General features: G+C 42.9%; 1 protein-coding gene across 4 annotated transcripts in view; it reads left to right on the plus strand.

Moving 5' to 3' along the window:
* Positions 1-16190, plus strand: part of HTR2A (5-hydroxytryptamine receptor 2A) — a 31956-nt gene extending 15766 nt beyond the window's left edge. For 3 of the 4 annotated variants that reach the window (XM_061994766.1, XM_061994778.1, XM_061994789.1), the window contains one exon: positions 10441-11773. In XM_061994766.1, the coding sequence (XP_061850750.1) occupies positions 10441-11240 (800 nt within the window). In that variant the 3' untranslated portion in view covers positions 11241-11773. Of the gene's footprint in view, positions 1-10440; positions 11774-12577 lie in introns of those variants that run through there. The other variant, XR_009818597.1, reaches the window with a different exon arrangement.

The following is a 16190-nucleotide window of genomic DNA, read 5'->3' on the forward strand; positions in this document are numbered from 1 at the left end:
TTAGTGGCCCTGATGAGGCCTCATCTGGAGTCCCGTGTCCAGTCCTGGGTTCTCCAGCTCAAGAGTGATAGTGAGTTTCTGGAGAGAGTCCAGTACAGGGCCACCAAGATGATCAGGGGACTGGAGCATCTGTCTTAGGAGGAAAAGCTGTGGAGCCTGGGGCTGTTTAGTCTGGAGCAGAGAAGACTAAGGGGGGATCTTGTCAACACTTATAAATATCTAAAGGGCAAGTGTCAGGAGAATGGGCCAAGTCTTTCTCCCGTAGTGCCCAGTGACACGGGGTAATGGGCACAAGCTGGAATACAGAAAGTCCCACTTGAACATGAGGAGAAACTTCTTTCCTGTGGAGAGTTTTCTTCCCTCACCCTTCTGAGGGTGAGGGAGCCCTGGCACAGGCTACCCAGAGAGGGTATGGAGTCTCCTTCTCAGGAGGTTTTCAAAACCCACCTGGACAGGACCTGGTGGAGATGAACCCACTTCAGCAGGGGTGGGACTAGATGATCTCTAGAGGTCCCTTCTAACCTCTGCCATTCTGTGATTTCTCGATTCTGTGATTAGAAACCTTCCCCCATTCCCAGATTTTTGCAGATGCAGTTTGATTCCCTGTAGGCACTGTGCACAACACACCACCCTCTCTCCCTCCTGGCAGGCCTTCCTTGTTGGGAGGCATGGATTAAAGTGCAGGCAGATGCACAGAGCAAGCTGAAGTCCATGTAGAAAGGCTGGCACGTGAGGCCACATTCCCTGTCAACCTCACTTGAAACACAATGCCACAGTCCCACCTGGGAGTGCTGGGACAGAGACCAGGACAATGTGCAGCCAGAGTACCGCTTCCAGGAGCCTTCACCAGGCCGAAATGAAAACATACATGCTATTGGTAAACTAAAAGGCTACAAAATTTGCAGACATCTCCACTGTGACCCTGTATCCTTTCCACTCTATGAGCTTGAGAGCTGGCAGGACATCTCCTTTGAGCTCTGATGCATTGCCAAACCACAGGCTGAAGGTTTCACAGCACTAGCCTTGTTTGTCCTCAGGGGACTGCCAATGTTTCTAACAACCTACACATATAGCTATCAAAACAAGGCTGATGTTAAGTAGTGACAATTTCAGATCATGAAAACACAGCCTGTAATTCAGTCATTTAGAAAAGCTTAGTTAAACAGGTATGTGTGCATGTGCAGATGGGTGTGTGTCTATGTGAAATTGGTGCTTATTTTCAGCCATGCTGAAATTAATGTACCCATGTGCCTCTGAGCTGAGGAGGATATAGAGTACTCATGCCTTTTCATTGCTTGTCATATTTTATACTCAGATTCTAAAACACATCTGAGATTTCAAGCAGGTCTCCATGACCTTCTCTTCTTCAGGTACTTCCCCATGAGAATAGATGGCTCAAGGAATAATAAGCCAGTTCATAGGCACAAGTCTAACCTAGCCCAGCTCTCAGTAGAAGAAAGTTATGACATCCATGCAGATGGCCTGTATGGAGTGAGGTTCACCCTTCTCTCAGTGCTCCTCCATCACTGACTCTCTGACACTAGCTGTCCGTGTGCCCTCAGTGTCATCTGGGAACCTTGGGACAGAGCAGGGCAAAGGAGGAGCAATTTCATCTTGGATGTGATATGGCAGCGTGGTGCCAAAACACTGCTGAAACACTCCCATCTTTGCATCTTTGTCCTGCCTACAAGCATGGGCTAAGTTTTCACCTGGGGAACACAGGGATGGTGCCTTTCTCAGGTGAATAAATTTGCTCTACATGGCATGATGGCATCCTCCTTACTAGAGATCAGGTTGAGTGGATTGCTCTGGAACAATAAAGAAAAGAAGGATTTTTAGGCTGTCCATGATTGGATTTTAACCTTCTGGACATATTGGACCTAAACATCTCTGTCTGGCCTTCTGCTGTAAAGGGAAGACCAGGTATCTTCTTGCCTCCCTCTTCTCTGTAGATGCATTCATAATGACTTGCATCTACATGATGATCTACACAAGGCAAAGAGATTTACTTTTTACTTTTTTCTACAAGCTGACACAATTACAGAGTCCAAGGCTCAGGATTTTTGATGTCTTTCACCAAGCTTAACATCACTAAAATATTAACAATCAGACTGTGAGATCTAACAAAGCACAGTAACAGGGAGACTTACTAAATCCATGGGAGACCTGTGCAAGAATCTGGTATGTGATATGCATTATTTTGTCCTTCAGCCATATTGTGTAAAATTTTACTTAGTGGGCAGTCATCTGGAATTCAAGTATATGTGTCATCTAAAGAGAAAATTTCTGCATAAATTGATAAATCTTTCTATTTTCTGAGTTTTCTGCCGATGAGGAACATACCTGGAGTACTGTGTTCGGTTCTGGACTCCTCAGCCCAAGAGGGACAGGGAATTTCTGGAGAGTCCAGCGCAGGGCCACCAAGATGATTCAGGGGACTGGAGCACCTTTCTTATGAGGAAAGGCTGTGGGAACTGGGGCTGTTCAGCCTGGAGCAGACTGAAGGGGAATCTCATTAATATTTACAAGTATTTAAAAGGCAATTGTCAAGAGGACGGGGCAGCACTTTTTTTCCGTAAAATCCAGCAGCAGGACAAGGGGCAATGGGCAAAAGCTAGAACACAAAAATTTCCACTTGAACATGAGGAGCAATTTCTTTCCTGTGAGAGTGAGGGAGCCCTGGCACAGGCTGCCCACGCAGGATGTGGAGATTCCTTCTTTGAGGGGTTTCAAAACCCACCTGGAAGTTTTCCTGTGTGATCTGGTCTAGGTGAACTTGTTTTAGCAGTGAGTTGAACTGGATGATCTTTATAGGTCCTTTCCAACCCTGGCCATTGTGTGATTCTCTGATACTCTTTCTATTTGCTATCCCTAGAGGTAAAAGTTTTACCTGCAGTGTCCCATACTGCAAGTCACCAGTGTGCTAACTCCAAGCAGAAATACATTCACTCTGCAAAGACAGAAGCAATAGAGCTCCAACTAGAATGAAGTAGCTTGTAGTCAAGGGACAAGGAGATCATTATGTGGGAATACCTACAAGCACATCAGGAAATAATTAAAAACACATAATATTCAAATGGATCCCGACACTAATTTTGGGAAGAGTGACTGCCTTCCTGCTTGTGAAAGACCAGGCCAGGCAGCACAGCTTTCTCCAGTAATTTCTTACCCTTTGGAGTACTTCCCTTCTGCCCACTGCAGTCAGAGGAAGGTGAAGGCAGCACAGACAGATCTGTGCTGGCACTAAACTAAGAGCATTTGGTTTCAATAGCAACATTCTCTGTTTCAGCTTGTTCAGCTGAAACCACTGGGGTCTGTTCACCATTGCCCCTTGCTGCATACATGCATGGCATAAGCTGGAAACCCCAGTCTCTATTATTTAAAAAAATAAATCTCTTCAGGACATTTAAAAATCTTTCTTTCTTTCTTTCTAGCTATTTGATAAGTGCAGACTTCTCTATGCCTCTGACAGTCCCTTTAGTGACCCAATAATCATCTTAAGCAGAAGGATAACAACTCCTCTGGATCTGAGATACTGTGATAAGCCAATAAGCGCTTTGGCAGAAGTCTGTGCCCAAACTAAAGATAAAGTCTGTAGCTGAAATGCAAAATCTGTATTGGTGCAGAAGCTGCACTGAATATTGCTATGCTAAAGTTTGTGCCTTCCTCAGATAGTCATAAGGATTACAAAATTCAATATGGAAATGAGAACAACCAAACATGAAGGACACAGAATTGCTGTAAATGAGTCCTGCAGCACAGCTAAGAAAAGGGATTTGAGGTGTATACAGGCAGGAATAGCACTTAAAGCCAAGAGCAAAGAAGTGGCTTCCTGCTGTTGGATTCTTGCTGCCTCTAGGAAGCAGGGCTGCATGCACACTTTATAAGGCAACAGGATTATACCAAAACTCCATCAGGTTTTTCTTCTCATAGCTCAGCACACCCTGGAGCCCTGGGTTTCTAATAAGTTGGGTCAAAAAGGGGCAACTGTCCTTCATTTCTTGCTCTGTCCTCCCTGTAAAACTCCTTTAATTCTGTTGCAATTTAATTTAGTATCACAGCCCTATAAATTAATTTGCACAGACATCTCTCTACTGTAAGACAGAGGTCTCAAGGCTGAGAACATAAATGAGAAATGTATCAGTGTCTTCACTGTGACTTTTCTGATTTTATTTTTCTAAAGTGAAATAGACCATTTAAGGCATTGTATGATTATAAATGGTCATTTACAATATTTATCTACAATTAAATATATATATATATATGTATCCTACTAGGCTGAATAATGTTCTCTGAGAGATTTTCTGAGCTGTCAGGAAAAAACCCATTTCAAAATTTATACAACAATTCAAGTATTACCTGGCACCTTCCTATGTAAAGTTAAATATAGAGAAGTTTTCCTTCCAGTTGTATTAAATAGAACACATATGACCAAATATAATGTTCCAAGGGAAAGCTATAGAAAACCAGTTCTGTGTGTGCCCTTGAATAAAACTCTCTCTATTTGGCCTGCAGATAGCAATAAGGAAAATGCCTGGACCCACTCTGACTCTAGTCCTGTGAGGTTGGTGCCTTGGAATGCAGAGAGGAGAGGATGCTCTGTTGGCACTGACTCACTTAGTTTGAGAAAATCCAGCTGAAAGCAAATCTTACATGGGGATTTGTGAGAGAGAATGCTCCACATTCAGTCGTACTCCCACCAGCACTTGTATCTGCTGCTAGGGGAAAGGTCCATCTTTGTCTCACACCCAAGGAGAAATTTTAGCCTAGGACTTTGGGGACACTGCCATGCTGACTAGGAAAGGTAGGAGTTTTTTAACACAAGAAAAGTTCCACTTAAACATAAGAAAAACCTATTTCACTGTTCAGGTGAGGGAGCCCTGGCACAGGCTGCCCAGAGGGGTTGTGGAGTCTCCTTCCTTGGAGGTCTTCAAGACCCACCTGGACATGTTCCTATGCAACCTGATCTAGGTGAACCTGCTTCTGCAGGGGGGGTTGCACTAGATGATCTCTAAAGGTCCCTTCCAACCCTACCATTCTGTGATTCTGTGATTCATGCTAACTAGATGCAGACTGAGTTAGTGGCTCTCAAACCACTCAAACTTCTGCTTCTGCACTGTCACCCATCAGCAAACTGCACAACCTTGCTGTTGGCAATGTGGCTGGTACTACTTGGGTAACAACAAAATTATAACATGAAATTATAAAGAAATTAAACAATAATGCCACATTGAGTTGCTTGAAGGAGAGATTGGCCTTCTCCAAGCAGCAATACTCTCAACTGAAAACTCAGACATACTCTGGTTATGGGCCAAATCATGGGCCACTGCACAGAGATGCACTGTGACACTAGAGACCTCTGAAGGGACTGCTGCTGCTTGGAGAGGTGGTTTGTTAGGGTGAGCAGGGATCCACACAGGGCACCATGGGAATCTCAGAGGAATGAATACTATTTTGTTGGATTCATTCAGTCCAAAATACTGAAAATAATGTAATGGCTATGTTTGCACCACGGCAATTTTTATACAATGTAAAACTGAGGGTATGCTCTGTGTGCCTTGGCATGTATTGTGTGAGTATATATGGATGGCTGCTTGTGTAGGTATAGCAAAGCAAGACATTCTCTGACTACAGAAGAGAACCAGATAGCAGACACAGGCTTTTCTAAAGAAATTGGACAATAATGCCACATTGAGTTGCTTGAAGGAGAGGCTGGCCTTCTCCAAGCAGCAGCAGTCCCTTCAGAGGTCTCCAGTGTCACAGTGCATCTCTGTGCAGTGGCCCATGATTTGGCCCATAACCAGAGTATGTCTGAATCAACGTGACTACTAAAAATTGAGCTGGGGAAGCTTTGGTTTTTTTTCATGCAAATGTGAACAAAGGTGCCAAGTTTTATCGAGAAACTGCAATTCTAAAAGGCATTTCCTATCCCTTGAACATTTATTAAGGCACATAGTAACACTCATTTGTATTAAAATCAATCGAAATGAATACATACAAGGTAAAAGCACGTGACTGATGGTTTCTGCTTGAAGGAGACTTCACGGAAGGAACCTTGACTTCATCAGTTCAGTCCCCTTCTCCCTCTTTTCATCCCAAGTAACCCAAGTGTGCCACCCTGCAGGGCATATTGTAAATTCTGGCTTTGATTCATTGATAGTCTCAGCAGCTCAAGGCAGCTGCAAACCAAGCTTATGTCTCCAGTTAAAGTGGTTTTATGGCTGCTGTATATCTCTGAAGATTTGTAAGCCAGCAATGTCTACCACTAAATCAGCCCTTGTCAGTTTTACCAGGCTTTCTGAGAGAACAAGAAGAAGGATGCTATTGCTTTACTTCTTCACCTTTGGTGTTTTAAAGAGCTTTTTGTCATTATGAAGTTGTGCCCAAATGCTTGAGGTTTAATGCAAGATTTATTGCTCATCTTTATTGTCTGGATTCTGTTTTGCAGTGTATTAAAGGCCGTAGAGTTTGAAACAGCCACCTGTGTATAAATCAAGCTATATAAATAAACCACTTTCTGCCAGAGGAACATAATACTTAGGGTTTGTCCACAAGAGAAAATGTTCTGATGTAAGTGGGAATGTCAACTGGAAATGCAGTGGCTAATGTACCTTCAGTGCTTGAATGTGCTGAGGAATTCCTTTGTCTTGACTTAGTTTGATTTGGCAGTGGAGACCTTGAGCTAGTGGGAGCCAGGGACATGGAATGAGCAGGGTGTGGAACAGGTGTTCTGTTACAGCCCTGACAGGTTGTTTCTTCCACAAACATCCACAGACATCCACACCTCCCTGCCTGGTAGCTCTGCATGATCCTTTCTTGTGAAGCTGATTTTCTTCACCATTCTGTGATTCTATGAAATATACAGGCACAGCTTTTGTCTTTATAAACACCCACAGTCACCAAGAGCAAGGAGCTGGAAAGCAAAGACAATAAAATCAGCAAGAAATTATACATGCAAATCATCCAGGAGAATCATCAGTCAGCTTCAGCCTTTATAGAATGAATACAGTCATCTGCCACAATGCTAATGCAGCTTAGACCAGGACTTTTTGTTACATGTCTACAGGACAATCTTGATCTTGATCAAATCCAAGTGACACGTGGTTGGCATTCTTGGCTAGGTGTGATGCTTCCTAAAATTTCCAGCAAAATAGTGGGTGTGGGTTGCACATGGAAGTTCCTTTATTGACAGTATACACATGCCTGCCTTTCAATTTGGCCTCTGTCCTCATCAGGCCTGGCTATCCTCATGCTACAGAAGCCAGAGGCTACCTGTTGAAGAGGGACAAACTGCTTCTTTGGGGAGAGAAGCAACAAGCTTAGTCCCTGTAGAAAAATGAAGAGAGAACTGGACCAGAAGTTAATTTATGCAACACAGGAATGCCACAGTATCATTTGTGGGATTGCCTACATCAGCTGAACTGGGGGTGTATGCAGTGGGGTTGGGCTAGATGATATCTAGAGGTCCCTTCCAACCCCTAGCATTCTGTGATTCTGTGCACAAAAAGCAGGTCACAGGTGTCAATGTTCTCTGCTGCCAGCCCTGTGATACCTCTGGTTTTTTCAAACTGTACACAGACCAGTTACTCATGGCTGTAGGGAAAAGATGTTTTGAATGGTCACTCAGAAGAACTTACATGACTAGCAGTGCCTACTACAGCTCTGCTGTGAACAGCACTTTTGCACTTGTTAAATGAATGACAAGGAAACTCTAGCCATGAGCTGAAGCTCATTTCCATTTTTTAAGGCCAGGAATCTGGATTTAGTTGCCAGACATCAGAAGCTGCTAACAATAAAACAAAGCAAGTGGGGGATGGCTGTCCTTGCGTTTCAGATGAGGAGTCGTAACTGACTTTGGCCTTTTACTTGAAAAAGCTTGCAATTATGCTGAAATTTTCCTCTTTCTAGTGCTGCTGCCTCTCCTCCCATGCCTCCTGATGCAGCTGAACCATAAGGTCTGTAGTAATGAAAGGCATCTTTTTACTCTGTCAATACCATTGTTTATTTTATCTCTGCAGCTCACACTGGGTCTTTGAAGGAAATGAAAAAAAAGCCCTGCTGTTATCAGCACAGGGCAGAAGTGGGTGGGAAACTCCTGGTATTGCTCTGACTCGTGCTGTGTCTTCATGCAGTTGAAGTGTAATGTTGAGAGGCTCTGGGTTCCTCCAGTATCTCTTCAACTCACCCCCTCAAAAAAAAAAGAAAAGGAACTTCAAAGCATTCTCTGCTTCCCTGGAGGTGTTTGGCACTCCAGATCACTCAGCCATGGCTGGGCAATGTGGATCCTGCAGGTGACCTTCCATGCCTCAGACTAACTTGGACCTAAAAAAAAGGCAGCAGCTTCCTGGAGCCATTGGAGGTTTTCATCAGCTCCACCCAGGAGCTGCCACATGCTGCATGAGTTTGCACCTCAGCCATTGGCTTTTCAAAGTTCAAGCACTTAGGGCTTCTGCAGTCTTGGAATAGAAACAGAAAGGGCAATGCCGCAGGCTCTCCATCAGCTTCTGCCCAGGGCAGATAAGCATGGTACCCTTGTAAAGTGGCCTCAGGCATTGCCATGACTCAGTTCAAAGCTGTGCAGATAAAATAAGCCACAGTGTTCTTACAAAAATAAAGACCAGTGCTGTTGGAAAAATAAAGAGCATTGTACAAGCTCCAGAAGCACAAGAAGAATGGAACATTTGAGAGAATAATAGCTTAATACTATTATTACTGTTTTGTACTGTGCCTGTGCTCTAGTCTCCCTCTAGGACTGGAGCTGTTATATTGGCACTGGAAATGGGTGAAATGGAGAGACAGCCTGCACTTTTGAATAGCTCCCAGTCTAAGCAGCAGAGTGGGAAGAAGGGATGCTGATGTTGAGAGGATGAGTTTCTGGACTCATGTGTGAACCAGTAAGGACATTCTTGGGCACACAAGGGGACGAGACAGGGCGCAGCATCATCCTCGCATCATAAGAAATTCTTCTCCAATTGTTTGGGTTTCTTTTTCTCAGAAGCCAAATATGGGGTTTCTGTTCAGAGATGTGACTGAAGCTCTCAGATTATGCTAACTTTCCACAGGAGTCAGACTACTGGTTGTTTTTATGCAATCGGAGCTGCATTATCACTCCGTACTTCACAACTCCACTTTTGCTGTCTTCACAGCACATCATCCCTCTCACTGTCTAAACTCTCTTGGCGAGACAGTATTCACTTTGGGGGAGAGGAGGAGACAAATATTGGAAAAGACCCAAAGCCAACAACCAAAGAAACAGCAGCTGTTTGATTTTGCTCAGACACTAGCAGCATTTGCAGAAGTCCCTGAGGAGATGGCCATGCAAGCTTGAATCAGTGAGAGTCCAAGGAGAATGGACTTCATCATCTGGCCTTGCTATTCATGATAGGGCAAAGATGCAGTATGTACTCTGGAGAGAGGAAGACAAAGTTGTCATGTCTGCCATCACCTTTGGGCCTGTGCATTGAGGGCAGCCTGTAGTGGTTGGTAATACCATAAAGGGACCTTTCCAGCCCTGCAGGGTGAACCACACCTCAGGCTGCCTCATACAGGTCTTTGGCCATTGCTGTGGAAAGGTTTTTTTAGCATTTACACTGTATCAACTGTGTGGAGATTACAGGGAGAAAAGAAGAAGACCCAATAAAACATTACTCTCAGACTTATGATAAAGATTTATCTTTTCTCCTAAAATCAGGTTTTCACATCCTAGTCAGAAACCAGTACCCAGAACACTTTTAATCCTCTTAGAAAAACAGCCCAAGACCACTCTTAAACCAACCTCAAAGAGAAAGACATGGTGTTACCTTGGTCATAGTCAATAAAAGCCTTTGAGAAAGTGGCAAGAACCAAGGAGCAAGTCTGGAAAACATTACAGGGGAGTCAAGATCCAAGAATTTAGAGTTATGCTTTTGTTGCTACCAGGTGTTATGGGACAGCTGGAGAGCAGCAAATGTGTCCTACCTGTGGCTGAGGTTTCTTTGAATGAGAGAGGGAATTTAGATTAGAGCAACTACAAAATCCTGTGTAACACTTGTGCTACTCTTTCCATGCCCTTCTTTGCTGAGATCCTGTGAAGATGGTGGTAGCACAAATGCAAGAGCCTGGCAGACCACAGCTTAGTTCCTGAAATTCAACATCTACAAGACCAACATTTCACACAGCATCTTTTTTCAGTGTAGCCCCATTAAAATGTCAGGACTAGCATCGTGCTGCTGCTGAAACATAAGACGCAGTATTTTTCTTTCCCCTGTGTAAATCCAGTTTGCTTTGGGATATCTATCAATTGTGGCTCCATCTGTTAGTGTTTGGTTGTGTCCTATAACCATTTCTGCTTTGAGAAATGATCTGTGCATAGATAAGAGTGCTTTGCTTATTTTTTTCTTGGGGATCGAAGACAAGTGGTTTTTACTATTGTGTTTAACCTCTTCTTTAATCCCCCTTCAGGTATCTCCATGCCTATACCTGTCTTTGGACTACAAGATGACTCCAAAGTGTTTAAGAAAGGCAGCTGCTTACTTGCAGATGACAATTTTGTCCTAGTAGGCTCTTTTGTGTCATTCTTCATCCCTCTAACCATCATGGTGGTCACCTACTTTTTAACTATCAAGACGCTGCAGAAGGAAGCTACTCTATGCGTGAATGACGTTGGCCCAAAGACCAAGTTTGCTTCGTTTAGCTTCCTCCCTCAGAGTTCCCTGTCCTCAGAGAAACTCTTTCAGCGCTCTTTGAACAGAGACGCGGGGACTTCTGGGAGGAGAACCATGCAATCCATCAGCAACGAGCAGAAGGCTTCCAAGGTTCTTGGCATTGTCTTCTTTCTGTTTGTTGTGATGTGGTGCCCGTTTTTCATCACCAATGTGATGGCTGTAATTTGCAAGGAGTCGTGCAACCAAGAAGTCATTGGAGGACTCCTGAATGTGTTTGTTTGGATTGGCTACCTCTCTTCGGCTGTCAACCCACTCGTATATACGTTGTTCAACAAGACCTACCGCTCGGCGTTCTCACGTTACATTCAGTGCCGCTACAAGGAGGAGAAGAAACCTTTCCAGCTGATTCTAGTGAACACTATCCCAGCACTCGCATATAATTCCAGCCAACTCCAGCTAGCACAAATGAAGACTTTGAAAAAGGAGGCAAAAATGATGGCTAAGGATTATTCGACAGTCACGATAGGAATCCGTCATTTGGATGGTACCTCCAAGGGAAGTATCAGCCCAGGGAATGAAAAGGTTAGCGGTGTGTGACGGTCGGCAGCTGCCATGACAACCACCATGAGTACGCTGGAAATTTCACCTGGCTGTGAGAAGCTCTGATAGCTTAGGGAAAATCAGCCCTGTTCAAGAGACCCTCCGCTAACATCACATACGCCTCATATTATCATGTGGATGGAAAGCAGGGTTGAAATGGTATCAAATGTGCAATTTTTTTCATACAGTACTTTGGCTGTTTTAAGCACAGGCTTTATTAAACTTATTTTTTTAATATTCTAAAGGATATATTTCTTTAAAAAAAAAAAAGCAATTTCTGGTATTATAACATGGGCTGTGAAGAAACCGACGCTTTTCTTTTCTCTTTGCAAATGAAAGCTAAGCTGTCCTTTGATGTCCTCGCAAAGTAGGCTCCAGCTAGTTTGTCCTGCTACAAAGGAATTTTGTTATCATTAACTGAATGAGCACTTTATGGAATTTTAAATGAAATGATGGTTAATTTCCTAATATATATTTAAAATAAATTTTAAAGCATTACAGAAAACTCTATTAAAACCTGTACAGATGAATCATATGGACATTTTGGTAACAGTGTTTTTATGACTATTTTTTTCTCCTGAATGACCATTCTGAAATGTTGCTGGGCTCTTCTGCCATTTGTTCTGTCATTCAAATTAGCAATCCTCAGAAGTAATTGATACTTGAATGATCCTTTGTTTCTACCACCGTTCTTTTTATTTCGTGTCTTGAACTTTATTTCCACTCCAAAATTTTCATCTGTTCTGCTTAAAACTCAAAAGGAATTATTTCAAAAGTAATTATAAGGCTTGATTCCCTGCTCCTTCCCACAGGTGTTAACAGGGAAGTGAAGTGTGAGAAAAGTAGAAAATCAGGCACAACATTGCTAAATAATTTCAGGAATGATTCCACCTCCATGCCTCTGCCTGATTTCAACAGATTCTGATTCAAGTAATGCAAGTGGAAATTTTGCATGAGTAAAACCTTCAGTAAAAGGTTGCAGCAGATTCCCTCTCACCATTTCTCCTTGTTTAAAAAGGCCATTGTGAAGGTGCCTTTCTGGTTTTGTTTAAGGGCTGGTAGAGCCAGAATTATTAGAAAACTGTTACTTGTTCAAATTGTTTTCCCTGGTTTTGCCATTTTTCTAGATTGCTCAGGAACGGTAGGTAGCTTGCACTATTAGGACTCAGCCTTAATGAAATATTTATGGGCAAATGGGGCCCATTTGAAAAATAACAGGACGTATAAGCAGCACTATTTCACCTGCATAGCTCCAAGGGCAGAATATATTACATAAAGAGCATCAAATACATTGCTTGACAGAAACGCCTAGTCATGAAACTGTTTCCTTTCAGGCACCACAGACAATTTCACTGAAGCCAGTGGGACTGTGCTGGAGAGAAGAAATATAAACGTTGCATCCACTTGCAAAACCTACATTCGGGCATTTGATTGGTTCCATGAATTTTGCAGCCATAATTGTCAGAAGCAGGATGTACTCCAGTTTTAGATTCTGTCTAAAACTTTCTACCCAGAAGACAAACTCCAATGCCTTCATCAACCCTTCTCCTGAAGTTGTTCAGTTTTCACAGACCAATTAAATTTCCACTAAGGCAAAGAGAGAGAGAGACACAGAGGAACTGAATGTGACTGTAGCCTACCAGCTGGGGGTCTTTGGAAGAGGAAGACTTGTAGCTTACATTACTCATCTGTGGTAGAAGATGACTTAAAACTTGGCTGGGTATTTGGTTGATTTCCAAGAAAACGCTTTTATCATTCTCTTGCCAGTAGGATGACTAAATTTGTCAGTTCTGTGAGCCGTTTCCTCCAACGCAGGATAGGTCAGAGCAATGGTGCACAGGTTGCAGAGGAGCTCTGAATGCACCTGGTGGCACTGACTCACTGCACAGCCCTCAGCCTCCATGCCTGAGTCATTGTCGTGCTGTAGCCCCATTGCAGTGATGTCACGCGTGTCATCATGGCCATTAGTGGCTTTACTCCCAAAACCTGGGAATTTGAGATTACTTGGTAAATCAAATGGTATAAGTGCTGTGCTCACCAAGGCGTTATATAGTTTCTCTGGCTCTGGGTATACTTGATCACCACAATCAGACTGAACAGCTTCAGCAGAAGGAAAAATGAACTCGCTGCTCCTGCCTCCGTCTGCATACTCTGCGCCTCACATAGTGCTGTGTGAGAGGTGCCACACATGCACAGAAGGTCCTTCAGAGGGAATCTGCTAAATGCAGCTGAGCATGAAGACCACCATAGTAGCAGGTGGAAGCACTGAGTTTCCAGTTTCCTGACGAGTTTGAGATAGACTCTAAATTAGGGCTTTTGAGCAAGGGACAATGGCCGTCTTGGATCACACAGGCCAGCCAGGCAAGGTGTAGAGTATTGAGTGAGCACAGGTGGCTCAGGGCATCCCACAAAACAGGGTATTTGGGTACCTCCTGGTGCCTAGATGTTCCCACTCCACAACTACAGTGATGGTTTTGAGGATTAACCCTTGGGAACAGACACTCCAGGGAAAACATGGGCTGTATTAAAAACAAAGGTCTTTCATGAGCAGAGGTCCAAGGCTCAGGATGTGCCACCAAACCAGATTGCCTTCATATGCTGCATACTGACACAGGATCGCAGGTCTCTAACCCTGCCTACGAGGAGAAAGGAAACACAGATGCTTCCTCCAGTAGAGAGAGTTGACACTGTTTTTTGCCATTTGTGCCCATTTTGATGCAAGTGTCTCTGGCCTTGCAAGAGAAAGAAGCAGATGGGATGGACAGCTAATTTGTGCCAGAGAGCAAAGCCTTGCCTGCATACTGTATAATGTATATGGCACCCTGCGCTTCTTCCAAGCTCAATTCCTCCCAAAACTCCTGAGGGGCTAATTGCTCGTCTGTGCAGTCTCCTTCACCAGCTTGTGCTCGATAAACTGTTACTGAGCATTTAACATCCTCTGCTTTTGCTCTCCGCTTACCACCTGCATTTCGCCCACTTGGCTGAGCAAATCAGTCCCCCTGTTTCTCTTTCATTTCACCTTCTGTTCCTCTTTCCCAATGTCAAATTGCTCAGGTTGCAAATAGTAGTGGTGAATGTTTCACTACAAACAGTGGGTTTCAGTTACTTGTTTGATGTTTCATTAGAAGATGACTCTGAAAAATAATATTTTTCAGCTTATTAAAATAAAACCTCTGTTTTGGAGGTTGACAGAGACTTGACAGCATTTCTTTAATTGACAGCTGGAGGCAACATAACACATCTTTTGCTTAGAAGCAGGGATATCTGATGCATGACATTTTAATTCTGCAAGCAATCAGATAGGTGGTTTTATTGAGTGGTCAGCAGCTTTTGCCTAAGAAATCTCTCAAAGCCAAGAATGCACAGCAGATAAAGACCAATATCTCCAACTCTTTATGAACATCTTTGACAGCTTATCAAGGCCTGATTCTGCCACCTTGCATCAAAACTTTTATAGATTTTTTGTGTGGTTTGCCTTAGTAAGGATGACAGAGTCAGCATCTGAATTTGTTCTACCCACCGTACCAGATCTCCAGGAGGCCATTCATCAGGAGACAGCAATTAATAGAGTCATTATACTGCAGACAAATTACAAAGTTCAGCTGTTTTAAACCAGAATTTATAGCACTGGGCCCATGCTTGGGATGAACACTACAGATTAGTACAACCAGCTTCAGAGCAATCCCTTCCATCTTGCAAAAAAAAAGTGAGTGTCATGAGTATGTATCAGACAGGAATGAAAACTTTTGTAATTTTCCAGGGAGAGAAAAACAGAAGACATTCATACAGACTAGCTCAGAGGTTAGGGCCTTCCCTTACCTTACAGGATAAGTGTGCTGAGTCAGGCTGCCATATCTGCATCCAAAAAACCCTCTTTGTCTGAAAAAAAATGTTTTCATCAACAATTTTTCAAGTAGATAGCCATTTTATTACTGTTAAGACTGCATCTGAAAAATGTCCAAAGACATGAAGCTCACCACATATCTCCTAATCTGGTGTGCATCCTTCATACACTTCAGGGTTTAAAATCCTATGTATCTATCCCATCCAACCAACCATGCACTGTACTTAGGTAATTATTGCCAGATGGTGAGATGCATTCTATTTTGAATACCTATATGTTTGCTTATGTAAATGCATAGAGAAAAACATTTGCTGCATTTTGCTATGTTAATGTAAAATGGTGTTCCAATGTTTTATTGTTTTGTCAGATCCTTCTGCTAGTAAAGCAGATTGAACTATTTAAATGCAATCAGTTGTTTTATAAACTGGAGGTTTGTCTTAAGTAGTTATTTTGAATTGGTTTAATTTTTCCCGTACATATTGACAGTACAGTGTCTGCTGAAGGCTAAAGTCATTTTAAATATCTCGCCGGACAATAAGAAAAAGCATGTTGCAGAATTTAACTGTCTCAGTAAATTGGTCCGAAATGAGCCATTGCAAGCATTCTCTTTTTCTAAGGAAAGTCTTTCTTCTACTGAAAAGGTATACTCTTTGAATAAGTACATATAGCTTACAACAATTCAATCTCAAGAACAGCATCCTTGCAACAGTAATAAGTCAATTAAATTAATTTCACTAAGAAGACACACTATAAGATTAAAAGTAATACGGCAAATAAATAAAGATCGTTGTATAGTCGCAGAGACATAAAATAACATCCAAGTCACAGAACCATGGTGCCATCTATTGGCAGCATTCCTTTTCACAAAGACTATTAAAACAAGAACCCAAAATGTATTTTCTCACATTTTTGAGGGTGTGGAGTCCCCTTCTCTGGAGGTTTTCAAAACCCACCTGGATGCCTTCCTGAGTGACTTGATCTAGCAAGACCTGCTTGAGCAAGGGGGTTGGATGAGATGATTTCCAGAGGTCCCTTCCAACCCCTACCATTCTGTGATTCTGTGATTTTTGTTCTCCTCACCTTAAAACCAAAATAAATGTGTT

Source organism: Colius striatus, chromosome 1 (assembly GCF_028858725.1).
Source record: "Colius striatus isolate bColStr4 chromosome 1, bColStr4.1.hap1, whole genome shotgun sequence".
Lineage (NCBI taxonomy): Eukaryota > Metazoa > Chordata > Aves > Coliiformes > Coliidae > Colius > Colius striatus.